We start from the raw sequence: 14,157 nt of genomic DNA, 5'->3' as shown, positions 1-14,157 counted from the left end.
TGTGTCACTATTTGTCAGTATTCTATAAGAGGCTTATGATTGTAGTGCAGGCTCTTGGAAAAGAGGTAGACTATTAATTTGGAGGCAGTGATTAATGATTAATTTATTAGCCTACCCCTCAGATCTATCTCATGAATAGGAACTGTGTTGCTGGATGAGTTTTGTTAATAGTAAACAGTCTTTTTTTGTCATCACCTAAGAATTTGATGTTAATTTTATATGTGATCAAATATTCCTGTTCTAAGTACTGACCCAATTTAAATAGACAAGTATGTACAAACTGACATCAACATGAAACTATGTGTATCAACTTCACTAATTTAAAACTATCTGCTCCATGAACCTTGTATTCAGTGTTACTAGAAATTTCTTTAAGAAACGAGAATTAAATTTTAGTGTAGCTGTTCATTTCCTCTATACTTAACCATTAGTTTTGAACTGCTCTGTCCTCTCTGCCTCAAGGCAGCTTCCTGAACCTTTTGTAATCTCTGAAACATCTCAGATGTGTACTGTGACTCTGTGTCTTACACAGTAAGAAATGTCAGAGTTCTCATATATTGGACTGCTGAGTACCATTTAGCATGTGTTGGATACTGTGTCTGTATCCAGTGTGATTCTCTCCTGGTACTTCTGCCCATAGTTTGTTCTACCAATGCTTAGGAATATACACCCAATCCTTTCTAGTCTATATCCATTTTTCTGCCTCACTCAGTAAAGAAGTTATCTGAGTCAAAATCGTTGCAGGGCATGTTTCCTGCACTTCCCAAACACCTCAGTTCAGCCCTAGACAGCTCTACTGGAACCTGGACCTTACAACTGTTGTAAGTTTGCTATTGTCACTTCAGTCCCTGGCTCCCTACTCTAGCTTGGTTCTGGGAATGCACTTACCTATAGCTGTCACCAGCAGGTAGAGGATAATAGAGCTCATTCTAGGCCTAGAACCTGGGTACTCAGGGACAGTGAACAGGAGAGTTCATTCATGTGATACTGTAGGGTTTGGAGACATCACTGTATTTACAACATTATCTCTGTAATTTACACATGAATGAGGAAGGATATTACTTAGATCAAAACAGGAATCTGTCTGATACAGACAGAAAAGTTAAAGGTTTTCTGGTTACTCACTGTGGTCGTGAGATCCAAGTCCTAAATCTGTGTGGAGGAATGCATTCCTAGTCCATACTGACAATGGTGCAGAGTTCTTTCATCTTATTGTGAACCATATTGTTACACCCATGTTTGTTAATGTGACTTATTTATCAGTTGTTCATGCCCATCTGATTCTCCTCTGAGTCAGCCATAGCAGTGATGACCTGAGGTGCTTTGATCATCTTGCCCCCATGAGATATTGGCACAGAACACTGGAGAGTGCACTTGTCCATTCCAAACCAGTAATCAGCAGAACTATGCACATCTGGTGTTGTCAGCTGAATAATTCTGGGTCAGTTTCCCCAAAAGTGTTTCCATTGTCCTGATGCAGAAATATCCTTAACCTGTACTGAGTGGTTCAAAACCTAGTTTTATATTTAGCAGCAATAGGATTCTGATTTGGCTCATATATTTCCCTTTGACCTTCTGTATTGATTTTATTAAACAAAAAGTTTGGAAGTATTGTATCATAAAAATCTCACTTTTCAAATACAACACAGTCTATGGATGTAATGATGTTGGCAATGAAATCCACAGAGGCTGTTGGAATTCCTTCAGTTCACAACTTCCTTATCAGATTCTGCTACCATTTGCTTCTTAAGGATTAGTGGATCAACAGTGCCAGTTTTTGATTTGAAGAATCCATTAATATAATTTTGTCTATGCTTTCTTCTAGGAACGCTATTTCTAAGCTTTCTCAGGGCAGTTCTGATGCTAATATACCCTGCTTTATGTAGATATTCTTATCTACTTGAAGGTCTTCTTTACACCTGAGTGTTGTGTCACACATAAAGAAGCCATTTCTTTATGATTTTCTGGGACATTTTGAAACATTTTCCCTATACTTACTCTGGAACAAGATAATCAAAACAAAGTCAGTTTGAAAAGGTCAACAAGATTTGGTGGGCTATAGGATTTGGCCACATTTCAGATTACATGCCACTTCTCATTGTACACTCAGGCAATTGCATGGCATATACTACAACAAAGTATGATTAGCTGAAGTTACCTTTGTCCTACACAGAGTCCTAGATGGGCAAAATGATGCAGAAAGATGAAGAGTATATTCTATAATATAAAATATAAAAATTATATTATGCCAGAATTTGAATAACTGTAGCAGCTTTTGCCTGAGGATTTTTCTTGGACACTCTGACCATTAAGAGTTAATGATTGGGCACTGATTGGTACATGGAAGACTTTCTGGGATGGTTTGAAGATTGTTTTGGTCAAATGTCCTTGTAGAAATAGAAGTAACCATCCAGGGAACAACTTGCCACATGCTTCTAGGTTCTAAAAGTTTTGGTTCTGGGGTTAATGAGTAAAAATGATAACACAGTTATATGATATAATGATGTCAAAACTTGAGGAAAAGGATTGCAAATGATAACTCTATCCTGTCATAGTTTATTAATGATAAAGATGATCAAAAGGAAATGAAACACATGCTCAAAAACAAAAGAAATGATGTGATCTATTGCTTTGAAACAACATGAATATATCCCTAGTTACTAAACTCTGTGTAAATAAAGGACTCTGGTATACAGTCTGTCAGAATACAAGATTCTCTCAACCATCATGGCCTGACTCGCTTCTTTCCTCACCAATCCTTACATCCTCTGCTGGGACATGTCCACCATCAGGGATGGCTCCCGGCAACTGGTACCCATCGTGATAACTGCAGAAATAATCTACTTGTTATGAGGTTGGACTTCATTCAAATGGTTTCACAGGGCCCCTGGATGAGAAATTGACCAGGAACTAGAGGGGAGAGAAAAGTTAAGAAATAAAATAAGTCATGGTCCACAAAAAGGTAAAGGAAGATTCTATATAGATATAAAACTTATAAATATTATGGGCCATAGTGAGTCTAAATAAAAATACTCAGTATAGATATAATACAATATACGCTACAGAAAAAAGTTATTGAAATATTTTTTCACTGGCCTCATATAGTTAAGTTTTGTCCCCCTTGTCTGCCCCAGCAAATTAAGTTGCACCCCCACCAGATAAAAATGTTTAATACTCGCCTACACTGTGAGTTTTTTTTCAAAACTTGTGCTGCTGGAGGTTGGACCTCCAGGCAGTAATACCTGCTGAATCATGAATGGGGATATTGAAAGGATAACAAGAAGGGTGTCCAGGGTAGAGCTGTAGCTCTTATTGGATATTGTTCATGACAGAAGCATATCCTGGGTATTTTCCAGGGAGAAGAGACAACCCCCTAATCATAGCCATAGCTAGGACCTCACTAAAGATGCTGCAGTTTCTTGCCTATGAGGAAAGGCTGGGTGCGAAGAGTAATAAGTAAGAATGGTAAAAATGAGACAGACTAACACCTATGAGATACAAATGTATATTGATATTCTTAAAAATGTCCCCATAAAGAAAGGAAGAAGAAAGAAAGAAGAGAGGGGGGGGGACTAAGGAAGGGATGAAGAAAATGATATTAATAATCAAGAACACATTTTGTGAAAATTCTTGTGAAATAAAATAGTCCTTGGTTTTCAGACAATGGAAATTAAGACTTATAAGTTTAAGAAAAGCAGTTTAAAAGATAAAGGCTGGTGTTAAACTAAACATGGTCCTGTTAAGGAGTTTGTTCAAGTGGTTTCTTTGTGTGAACTTATTAAGCAAACTCTGTCTACAGAAGCATAGATAGATATCCCAGACAATGTTTCTAAAGAAATTTTTCCTATTAAGAGGTATGTAACAGGAAGACGCCCCCAGCTAGTTCCTTGGGCAGCTGAGGAGAGGTTGCCAGAAATGTCCAGATCTTATTGCCATACTCATGAATATCTTGCATATCACCATAGAACCTTCACCTGGCATTGGATGGAGAAAATGACAGAGCCCCACATAGAAGCACCGGATTGAGCTCCCAAGGTCCTGATGAGGAGCAAAAGGAGGTAGATCATGAGCAAGGAAATCAGGACCCTGTGGAGTGCGTTTACCCATTGAGACAGTGGGACAGATCTAACGGGAAACCACCAAGTCCAGTTGGAATGGGACTGATGGAACAGGGGACCAAACTGGACTCTCTGAATGTGGCTGAAGGTGGAGGAGGACTGAGAAACCAAGGACAACGGCGATGAGCTTGAACTCTACAGCATGGACGGGCTCACTGTGAGCCTTGTCAGTTTGGTTGCTCACCTTCCTGGACTTAGGGGGAGCTGGGAGGACCTTGGACTTAACATAGTAAAGGGAACACTGATGGCTCTTTGTCTTGGAGAGGGGCGGAGTGGGGATATGGGTGGAAGGGAGGGGAGGGAAGGGGGAGGAGGAGGGGAGGAGATGGAAATTTTTAATAAAAAATGAGAAAAAAAGAGGTATGTAACAATTAAGACACCTGTTCCTGAAGAAACCCCTTTCTTAAAGCATGGAGATTTAACTGTTCTGTTAAAAAATGATTTGGAAACATCTGATGACACTACTAAGGAGCCTATACATCCTCATGATTCCTCTGATTTAGAGAAAAATACTGCAAAATATCATAATAAAGATTGGCCTCCACCTTATAATATATCACCTGTTCCTCTTACAAAAATAAGGGGGAGTCTTAAACATCATAGTTCAGGACTCTTAGGTATATCTGTCACTGACCATGGAACAGTTATTTGGAGCCCTTCTTTTAAGATACTTTCCTGTTAAATTCTAAAAGATGATTCCCCCACCCTTATCTTTTTAAAAAAATTATTTATTTATTGTAATTTTCCACCTCATCCCCACCTCCTATTTCCCTCCTACTCTCTCCACTCCTTCTCCCCATTCCTCTCCAGTCCTAAGAGCAGTCAGGGTTTCCTGCCCCATGGGAAGTCCAAGGTCCTCCCCCCTCCATCCAGGTCTAGGAAGGTGAGCATCAAAACAAACCAGACTTCAACAAAGCCAGTCCATGCAGTAGAATCAAAACCCATTGCCATTGTCCTTGGCCTCTCTGTCAGCCCTCTTTGACAGCCACCTTCAGAGAGTCCAGTTTGATGCCCCTCAATAGAAGAATGGATAAAGAAGGTGTGGAACTTCTTTACACTTTAGAGTTTTACTCAGTGGTAAAAAAAAATGACATCTTGAATTTTGCATGCAAATGGATGGAAATAGAAAACACTTTACTGAGTGAGATAACCCAGACCCCAAAAGATGAATATGGTATGTACTCACTCATAAGTGGATTCTAGCCATAAATAAAGGACATTGACCCAATAATTTGTGATCATAGAGAAGCTAAATAAGAAGGTGAACCCAAAGAAAACCATATAGTTATCTTCCTGGATATTGGATATAGACAAGATAGCCAGGCAAAAGTTGGGTGCACAGGGGTGGAGGTGGGGTGGGTGTAAGGGGAGATGGGGAGAGAGAAGAAAGAAGGGGAGGATTAGGGAGAGTTTGGGGGAATAGGATGGTGGGGCTGGACGAAGGGCGGATATGGGATCATTAATTGAGGGAGCCATTTTAGGGTTGGCAAGAGACTTGACTCTAGACGGGTTCCCAGGGCCAAGGAGATGTCCCAAGCTTGTTCCTTGGGCAGCAGAGGAGGGGGTGCCTGAACTGGCATTGTCCCATAGCCACACTGATGAATATCTTGCATATCATCATAGAACCTTCATCTGGCGATTGATGGAGATAGAGACAGAGACCCACATTGCAGCACTGGACTGAGCTCCCAAGGTCCAAATGAGGAGCAGAAGGAGGGAGAACATGAGCAAGGAAGTCAGGACCCCGAAGGGAGCGTCCACCCACTGAGATGGTGGGACTGATCTAATGGGAGCTCACAAAGTCCAGATGGACTGGGACTGATGGAGCATGTGATCAAACCCCTGCCCTTATCTTAATCCCAACACTTGGGATAATTCTACTTACTCATTTCTTTTTCCCCTTCAGTGGTTAGTGCCACTATGGAGCTACCTGTTTGTTTATTTCTACTAGAAAAATCACACCAATGTGTCAGGAAACTACCTTTCGCCTGACCTGGTCCCATTTCATGGAGAGGAAAGTCTCTCCTCTGTAAATTGGGATTTTTCTATCTGAGAATTCTGTCAGTCTGTTTGGAGACTCCCAGATTGGAACTCTTGTTACCAAGACACTTGCCCTCTCTGCTCCCTCATAATTCCACTCACCTCCCTACTTTAACTTCCTTGACTCACCTAAAAACTTTCTAAATCTAACATAGATCAAACATAAACTTGTAAATTTATAAAGACAACTAACATACTGTTAAGAATGAATTTAATACAATTGTGAGTTATAGAAGATATAGAAGCAAAGGTGATTAAACATGCTAAGTAATGTAAAGAAATAATTTCTTACTTAGTCCTTTGACCTTTAAAATATTTAAATTTCCCATTATAGACAAAACTACCATGCCTCTTACTTGTTGCCAAGGATCAGTTAAAATGATGTATGCTTTGGGGTCCCATTCATTTTAATTGATACATGGATCATTAAGATTATGTTTCAAATTATAATTCGTTGAAGACTGTAACTTTAAATAAGAAAAAAACAATTTCCAGAGGCTTCAGCGGCCTTCTCAGTTTTCTTCATAAGTAAAAATTAAGCCACTGACCTCACTTTCTATGGCTAATGTCATGGCTAAAATCAATTTATATTGTTACCAAATTCCAAAAAAATAAATAAACTCACCAAACAAGTTCAAAATAATTTTTTATTATTCCTTTGTTTAAAGGAACTCACTCTTTAATGACTACTTCATTAACCAAATACCTATGTCTCCTGACATAGTTGGATAAAAAGCAATAAAATTTAAAGTTAAACTATGAGGATTAAAATATAATAAGAGAAATAAAAAGGTATTTTAAGATATATAAACTCAAATTCATATAAGGTATGAGGACATAAGTACTTAAATTATGATATGCAGGTCAAGGAAAATAAATTATACAAGAAATACAAGTCTAATTTTGGTCTAAATTTATAACAACATATATTAAGGTCAAAAATGAGAAAGATTAAGTAAGACATGAAGGTTTCAATTTGGGTGAAGTTTTAAGGTTTAAAGTATGGAGATATATGAAGGCTTAGAAAAAATGTTTTGGAAACAAAGAAAATAACTTAGGACATATGAAATGTAAGTTATTGAGATAGATAAAAGCAAGATATGAAGATCTGAGAATGAGAAGGTTTAAGTCATGATACAAAAGTGATCTGAGCTAGGTAAACAATAAACATGTTCCCAATTGGGACTCTAACAGTTACTTATTTTGACAGTAATTAATAAAACTGATAAACTACTATTCTGATTCTGACAAAATACTACCACTATTATTATTATAACCACAAATAATAAAAATATTATGGAATTTTTATTTCTTTATGAAGACTCTTAATAGGCTTCAAAAGATAAACTTGAATTCACCAACACCCACATGAGAAAAACTTAAGAAAAGTTTCACCAAACTATGATTTGTTTTCTACCAGCCTATTTTCTTAATGGGGCACCTCTCTCTCTCTCTCCCTCTCTCTCTCTCTCTCTCTCTCTCTCTCTCTCTCTCTCTCTCTCTCTCTCTCTCTCTCTCTCTCTCTCTCTCCCCCTCTCTCTCCCCCTCTCTCTCTCTCTCCCTCTCCCTCTCTCTCTCCCTCTCTTTCTTTTGAAAATTTGCTTTCTCATCTACATGACCATTTTTTTCTGAACAACTTAGTTTTATTTCTGTCTATAGCCTCTCTGTTCCAACAGCTTTCAGATCAACCACAGACACCTTCAACAAATCCAGCATCAATTTTATCAGGTTCCTCAGAATCTATATCCTGGTCCAGCCTCACAGACAACACATTCCTAGTCCCAGATGGTCCTACAGAGAATGAACAATGAACAATGAGAGAAATATCCTGCACTTACTGGAATTGGCCAATATTGTAGCTTTGCCCTACAATGCCCCATTTTTAGCATGAAGTAGGGATTACATTGTACCTGTCTTTCAGTTATTATAAAAGTCAACACAATTAATTTCCTAACTTGGGGCATATGACTGATGAGCCTGTCTAATATGTGCTATAAAAAATTACTAATGTTCTTAGTAGGCTTAAGTACTTAATGTTGCTTTATTTGGGCATTACTATACTCATTACTACTATAAGAACTGTTGTATATACTACAGAGCATGTTTATTGTTTCTCAAAATATGTTATCCAAAAATTGTTAAAAATGTAGAACACAGGGGCCTTGAGGATCATACCAGTGCTTTGAAGGAAGCTGTTTTTTTTTTCAGGAAGTCAGTTGAACAAAATTAACCTTAGACTTAGTGTTCAGTGTCATTCTACCATTAAATGGATTTGTGTGACTGCCCTTCCATATAATGACGTAGAATATGATTGGGGTCAAGTACAGACACATTTATATCATAGTTGGAATAATTCTGCTTTATATGTGGATATAAATTCCTCCCTTTACCAGAAAATTTCTGACAGGCTCAGTCTGTGTACAAAATACAGCTGTCTCTTCTTCCTTCATTATCTAAGTTAATATTGACTAGATGTTTCAAGAATGAATACCAAGCTGCACCTCAGTTAACTTTCCAATCTTCATGAAACCCACTCTTTTCTTTGGTGTTGTTGGATATAGCTGTAGCAGTGAATTCTGGCTATGAAGTGAGTTTCTAGAAAACACAATAGACTGATTGTGTTCACAAGTATTCAACCATTCAAAAATTGAAACACACTGTAAAACAAAGGTGACCACGAGGTTGACATCCAGTGGCCTGTGAGACGTAATAATGTATCAGTATAGTTCTATATTCTATAAATTTTGAGACTACGGGGCAGGTTTAAGAGACTGGAAAGGAAGTAAATATGGGCCCAGGGGATAATGTATAATCTCAGAACCTACCTGAATTAACATATACATACATTGATTTGTTTAATGATTTTTGTGAAATGATATTTAATCATACTTGACCAACTTACAGGAATTATATTCATATGCAGTGCATTTGGACACATATCTAACATTCTAAGAGACTGGATCTTCTGCAGGAACACATAGCCAGAGTTAACTATAAACCTGAAGTCATGTAACATTTAAGATTCCGAAGGAATTTTGTTTTCCCAGCAATTATCATTTGGACTGTTAAAAATCATATTTCAGGTCCTCCCAACTCCCCCTAAGTCCAGGAAGGTGAGCAACCAAACTGACAAGGCTCACAGTGAGCCCGTCCATGCTGTAGAGTTCAAGCTCATCGCCGTTGTCCTTGGTTTCTCAGTCCTCCTCCACCTTCAGCCACATTCAGAGAGTCCAGTTTGGTCCCCTGTTTCATCAGTCCCATTCCAACTGGACTTAGTGAAGGGCACCCTGATGGCTCTTTGGCTTGGAGAGAGAGGGAGTGGGGGTATGGGTGGAAGGGAGGGGAGGGAAGGGGGAGGAGGAGAGGAGGAGATGGAAATTTTTAATAAAAAAATGAGAAAGAAAAAAATCATATTTCAGTTTTTTTTAAAAACTACCTTCAAAGTGTCCAATTCTCTTAAAATCCAGATATGGATACTTTATTATTATGCTTCATAATCACAGTTTTCACTTTTTATTATTTTACTAATGAAGAAACATTTCAATGAATAAGGTCATTGGAGAAGAGATTGTGAAGGTATGGTGTACACTAGTCATCCTGAATCAGCATCCCTTCATTCACAGAAATAATTTTGAAAAGTTTTTACAAAAAAGTGAGAGAAAAAACAGCATTCAGAATGATTGTTTTTGTGAATGTGTTAAGGCTCATCTTCTCTGACATGTTAGACCCAGGGCTGCTTCCTGCTCATCCAGGGTTTCTGACACACTCAGGATGTGGTTGCAACACTGTGTCTTACACAGAAATAGACTGCAGAGTCTTCTGCTGTCAGGCTGCTGAGCTCCATGTAGGCTTTGCTAGAGGATATGTCTGTAGTCAGTGTGGCCTTGCCCTGGAACTTCTCATTGTAGCTAGTACCATCACTATTAGGATAAATCCTTCCAATCCACTCCAGGCCCTGTCCAGGCCTCTGCTTCACCCAGTGCATATGGTAGTTAGAGAATGCATAGCCTGAAGCCTTGCATGACAATTTCACTGAGGTTGCAGGTCTCCCCAGTTCAGGCCCTGACTGATGTAGTTGTACCTGGGAGTGGACACCTATGAAGAAATAGACAGATTGTCAGAGACTCACCTCAATCCTTGTCTTCTCCTCAGGTTTGGAATTAGAAATCCCTTACCTGTTGTTGCTGACACAAGGAAGAGAATTATACAACTCCAGCACATGGTGTGGGCCTTGTGTACTCAGTGACTATGGAGAAGACACTGATCATATGTTGTTGTCGGGTGTGGACATTCCTGTATTTACTATAATAGACTCAGGCAATTTGCATATTCAAGAATAGGGGATTAGCACCTAGTCCAGTTTGAGAAGGTGAGGGAGGACACCTGAGTCAAGCAAGAGGTTGGTGAAATTCAAGTCCTAATCTAGTCTGAGGAAATGCATATCATATCATTTCCTCAGCTCTGCAGATGTTGTGGGTGTAACAATAAGGTCCTAAGCTGTCAATATATTTCTGGCCTGAGGGAGTTGCTCCACTTTGTGACAAGGTTGTCATTTTGATTTACAGATGGAGGTTGTGATGATCATGGTGGTGACTGGAAATTTCAAACTTGCTAAATTTTGAAAAACTACAGCCTCATATCACATGATTAGTATTAGCCATAGTCGAAGGTTTCATAGAAAAACTCCCTGAAATGACCTAAAGAAACATACCTCGGAAATATTTGCATATTTATGTTTAATGCAGCATTATCTACCATAACTTATGGAAATAAACTTCATGTCTGTCAGGAGATGATTGCACCAAGAAAACATGGCTGTTTGTGTGACACAACAGTAATAGGTCATCTGAAAGAATAAGGAACTTATATTACCTTTAGGAAAATCAATGTAACTGGAGATAACTATTTTAGTTAAAGTTATCTCTGAAAAAGAGATAATATATGAAACTCTAAGTAGTTTTCTTATATTGAATAAGTACACAGAACTATTTGTGCAAATATCTAAAACTTAAAAATGAAACTGTCTAGCAGAGTATAGCAAAAATAGGAATATCTAGAAAAAAGTATAGGTGTTATGGGTAAATATGCACAGTTGTAAAATGTACAGTTCTGAAAATTCTAAACATATATAAAATTGTTATTTTCACTTTCCATATAATTGTTTTTATGCTATAAAATTTTCCTTTATGTATGAATTATATTGTGGTCATATATATACCCAACTAAGTGCCTGTGAATTTTTTGGGACCTTCCAAAAAGTCTCTGTTTTGTTTCATAATAGCAGAGTAAGTACAAACTGTGCTATCTATATACACATAGGTGTGTCATTTCATAATAAAGAAGGTGGTGAAGGAGCCTCTAGAGTCCTTCCCAAAAGTGATTATACTTTTCTAAACAGTCATCCAATACCGATAGAGTCAAAGCTTTGGGCTTGGTCAATGAAGAAACCCTGCCTATCATGTTGCAATATTTCTTCAAATTTGTATTGTTTTCTCATAAAGTACATCCCAATCAAAGTTTCTTCTTACTCTTCTCTCTCTCACCCATACTTCTGTCTCCCCCAGATGCATCCTACTCTGTCTCCAACCAGAAAATTGTAGACATTCCATAAACATCCATAAAACATGGCATAGGACGCTACAATAGGACCAGGCAAGTACCATATCATCAGCCTGGATGAATCAACCCAGTAGAAAGAAAAGTATCCCACAAGTAGGGCAAAGAATCAGACAGACCCCATTTCCAGTGTTAGTAATCCCAAAAGCATGCCAAGATATTCAGCCATAACAGGTATGCTGAAGACCTAAGGCAGTCCTACCAGATCCCTGATTTCCATGAACCCCAATGAGTCATCATTAGTTGATTATGTGGACAGTGATCTCATGATGTGTGTGGGGTCTCTGGTTTTTTTATTTTTATTTATTTATTTTTTATTCTTTTGGTTTTTCGAGACAGGGTTTCCCTGAGTTTCTAGAGCCTGTCCTGGAGCTAGCTCTTGTAGACCAGGCTGGCCTCGAACTCAGAGATCTGCCTGCCTCTGCCTCCCGAGTGCTGGGATTAAAGGCGTGCACCACCACCGCCCGGCGGGTCTCTGGTTTTTACAATCCTTTCTCCCACTCCTTAGTAGTACTCCATGAATTCCACCTAATAGGACTATGAATCTGCTCTCATCAGCTACTGGATGCCGTCTCCTTGGTCTCAATGATGAAGATCCTGCTAGGTTCCAGTCACAGAACACTCTCCAGGCAGGACAATCTAAGTGCAAATCTGACAATATTGTCTAGAGTTTAGGCTATGAGATAGCAGTATTGAGGAGCAGCAGTGGCAGCATGGAGACAGACAGAGATGATTGGGTGGAGCTATGTGAGAGCTGCTGCAGAATGTGAGTGAAGGGAGTGTGTGCTGAGTGAGAGGAAGCATGGAAGAAGTGTGAGAGTGAATGAGTGATGCTGAGTGAATGAAGAGAATGTGAATAATGTAGAAGTGTGTGTGTGTGTGTGTGTGTGTGTGTGTGTGTGAACAAATGTGTGAGAGAGCTGTGTGAAAGAATTGCTACTACATATAGGAGCTGTGCCTAAGAACTGTGTAAAGTGCTAAATTATGTGAGAGAGAGATAAATGAAATGTTTAGCTGTGTTTATATTTTAATTGTGTGGATGCAAGGAAAATGAAGCTTTATAGAAAAGAGATGTAGAAGAGAAATGTATATAAAAGAACTATGTATAGCTATGTGAAAAGAGATGTAACTGAATGTAGAAATATGTAACTGTGTGGGAGAGAGATCTTTGTATGTAAAGAGAGATATGTTGTATGTTGTGAATGTAGTTGTGTAGAGACAGATGTTCAAATAGTAATTTTAAGATGAAGTAAAAGAGAAAGTTACCACCAGGACAGCATACACTTCTTCCTTTTTTTTCTTAGGTTACCCACAGAAACTTTGTTTCCTTATTTTCCCCTCAGATATCCTGCTGGAAATGAGCTCCAAAGTTGTTCCTGAGCATAATTCAGGGAGTGTTGTGTGCCTGACTGTGATGTCCCTCAGTGTGCTCATCACAGTAATATTTGGCTGTCACTTCCAGAAACACAGAAGTCAACCTTGAGGACAACTGTTCCTTAGATGTGTTTCTAGAGGTGAATGTGAAGTTGCTCTGAGTAAGCTACCCCTTAGCTCTAGATGAGGGGCTGGACAATGAGTTTAGGGTACACTAGTCAGAAATAGAATTACCTAATTGATCAGAGAAACAGAAGACATAAAGTTGAAATGCAGTAATGGAGAGAATTTGATAAAAAATTCAAGCCTATCACTTCTTAGATTTATATGTGCAGTCCTCAAGAAGAGGAGAGGGGCTTGGACAACTCAGAGTGCTTACCTGTGACAGAGCCTGTATCTTCTGACACTTTTCCTGTCAGGGGTCCACTCCAGCCTCAGTATGAGGGATAAGTTTATCTGAGGTTCCTGAGCTTAGTCAATAGCTGAACCTGGTACCCATAGAGACTCTTGCTCTCACTGACATGTTCTACTGTAGAAGGAACGGCGGGGCTACGTCCCGCCACCCGGCCTCTGGCTAGCTTTACACCCGAAATAATTATACGGAAACTGTATTCTTTTAAACACTGCCTGGCCCATTATCTGTAGCCTCTTATTGGTTAATTCTCACATCTTCCTTTAACCCATATTTAGTAATCTGTGTAGCACCACGAGGTGTGGCTTACCAGGAGAGATCTTAACCTACGCCCATCTCAGAGAGGAGAATCATGGTGACTCACTATGGCTACTGCCTGAAGCGTCTCCCCAACTCTCCCAGAATTCTGTTCTGTCTATTCTGCCTACCTAATTTTCTGTTCTCTTAAAGGCCCAAGGCAGTATCTTTATTAATAATGAAAGTAACAAATAGACACTCCTCCATCATTTCCCCTTTTTCTGTTTAAAAAAAAGAAAGGCTTTAACTTTAACATAGTAAAATTACATGTAACAAGAGTTATCAAGCAAGAATTACAGT

General features: G+C 38.8%; 1 gene segment (V, D, J or C); it reads right to left on the bottom strand.

The window, feature by feature from the left end:
• Window positions 1-9,924: 9,924 nt before the first annotated feature.
• Window positions 9,925-10,379, bottom strand: LOC119819806. The segment is given in 2 exon segments: window positions 9,925-10,253; window positions 10,334-10,379. Coding segments are annotated over 2 exon segments (375 nt in total).
• Window positions 10,380-14,157: the final 3,778 nt, after the last annotated feature.

This window comes from Arvicola amphibius, chromosome 7 (assembly GCF_903992535.2).
Source record: "Arvicola amphibius chromosome 7, mArvAmp1.2, whole genome shotgun sequence".
NCBI classification, from domain to species: Eukaryota; Metazoa; Chordata; class Mammalia; order Rodentia; family Cricetidae; genus Arvicola; species Arvicola amphibius.
The sequence above is the reverse complement of the archived record's forward strand: the minus strand, read 5'-3'. Positions and strand labels throughout refer to the sequence as shown.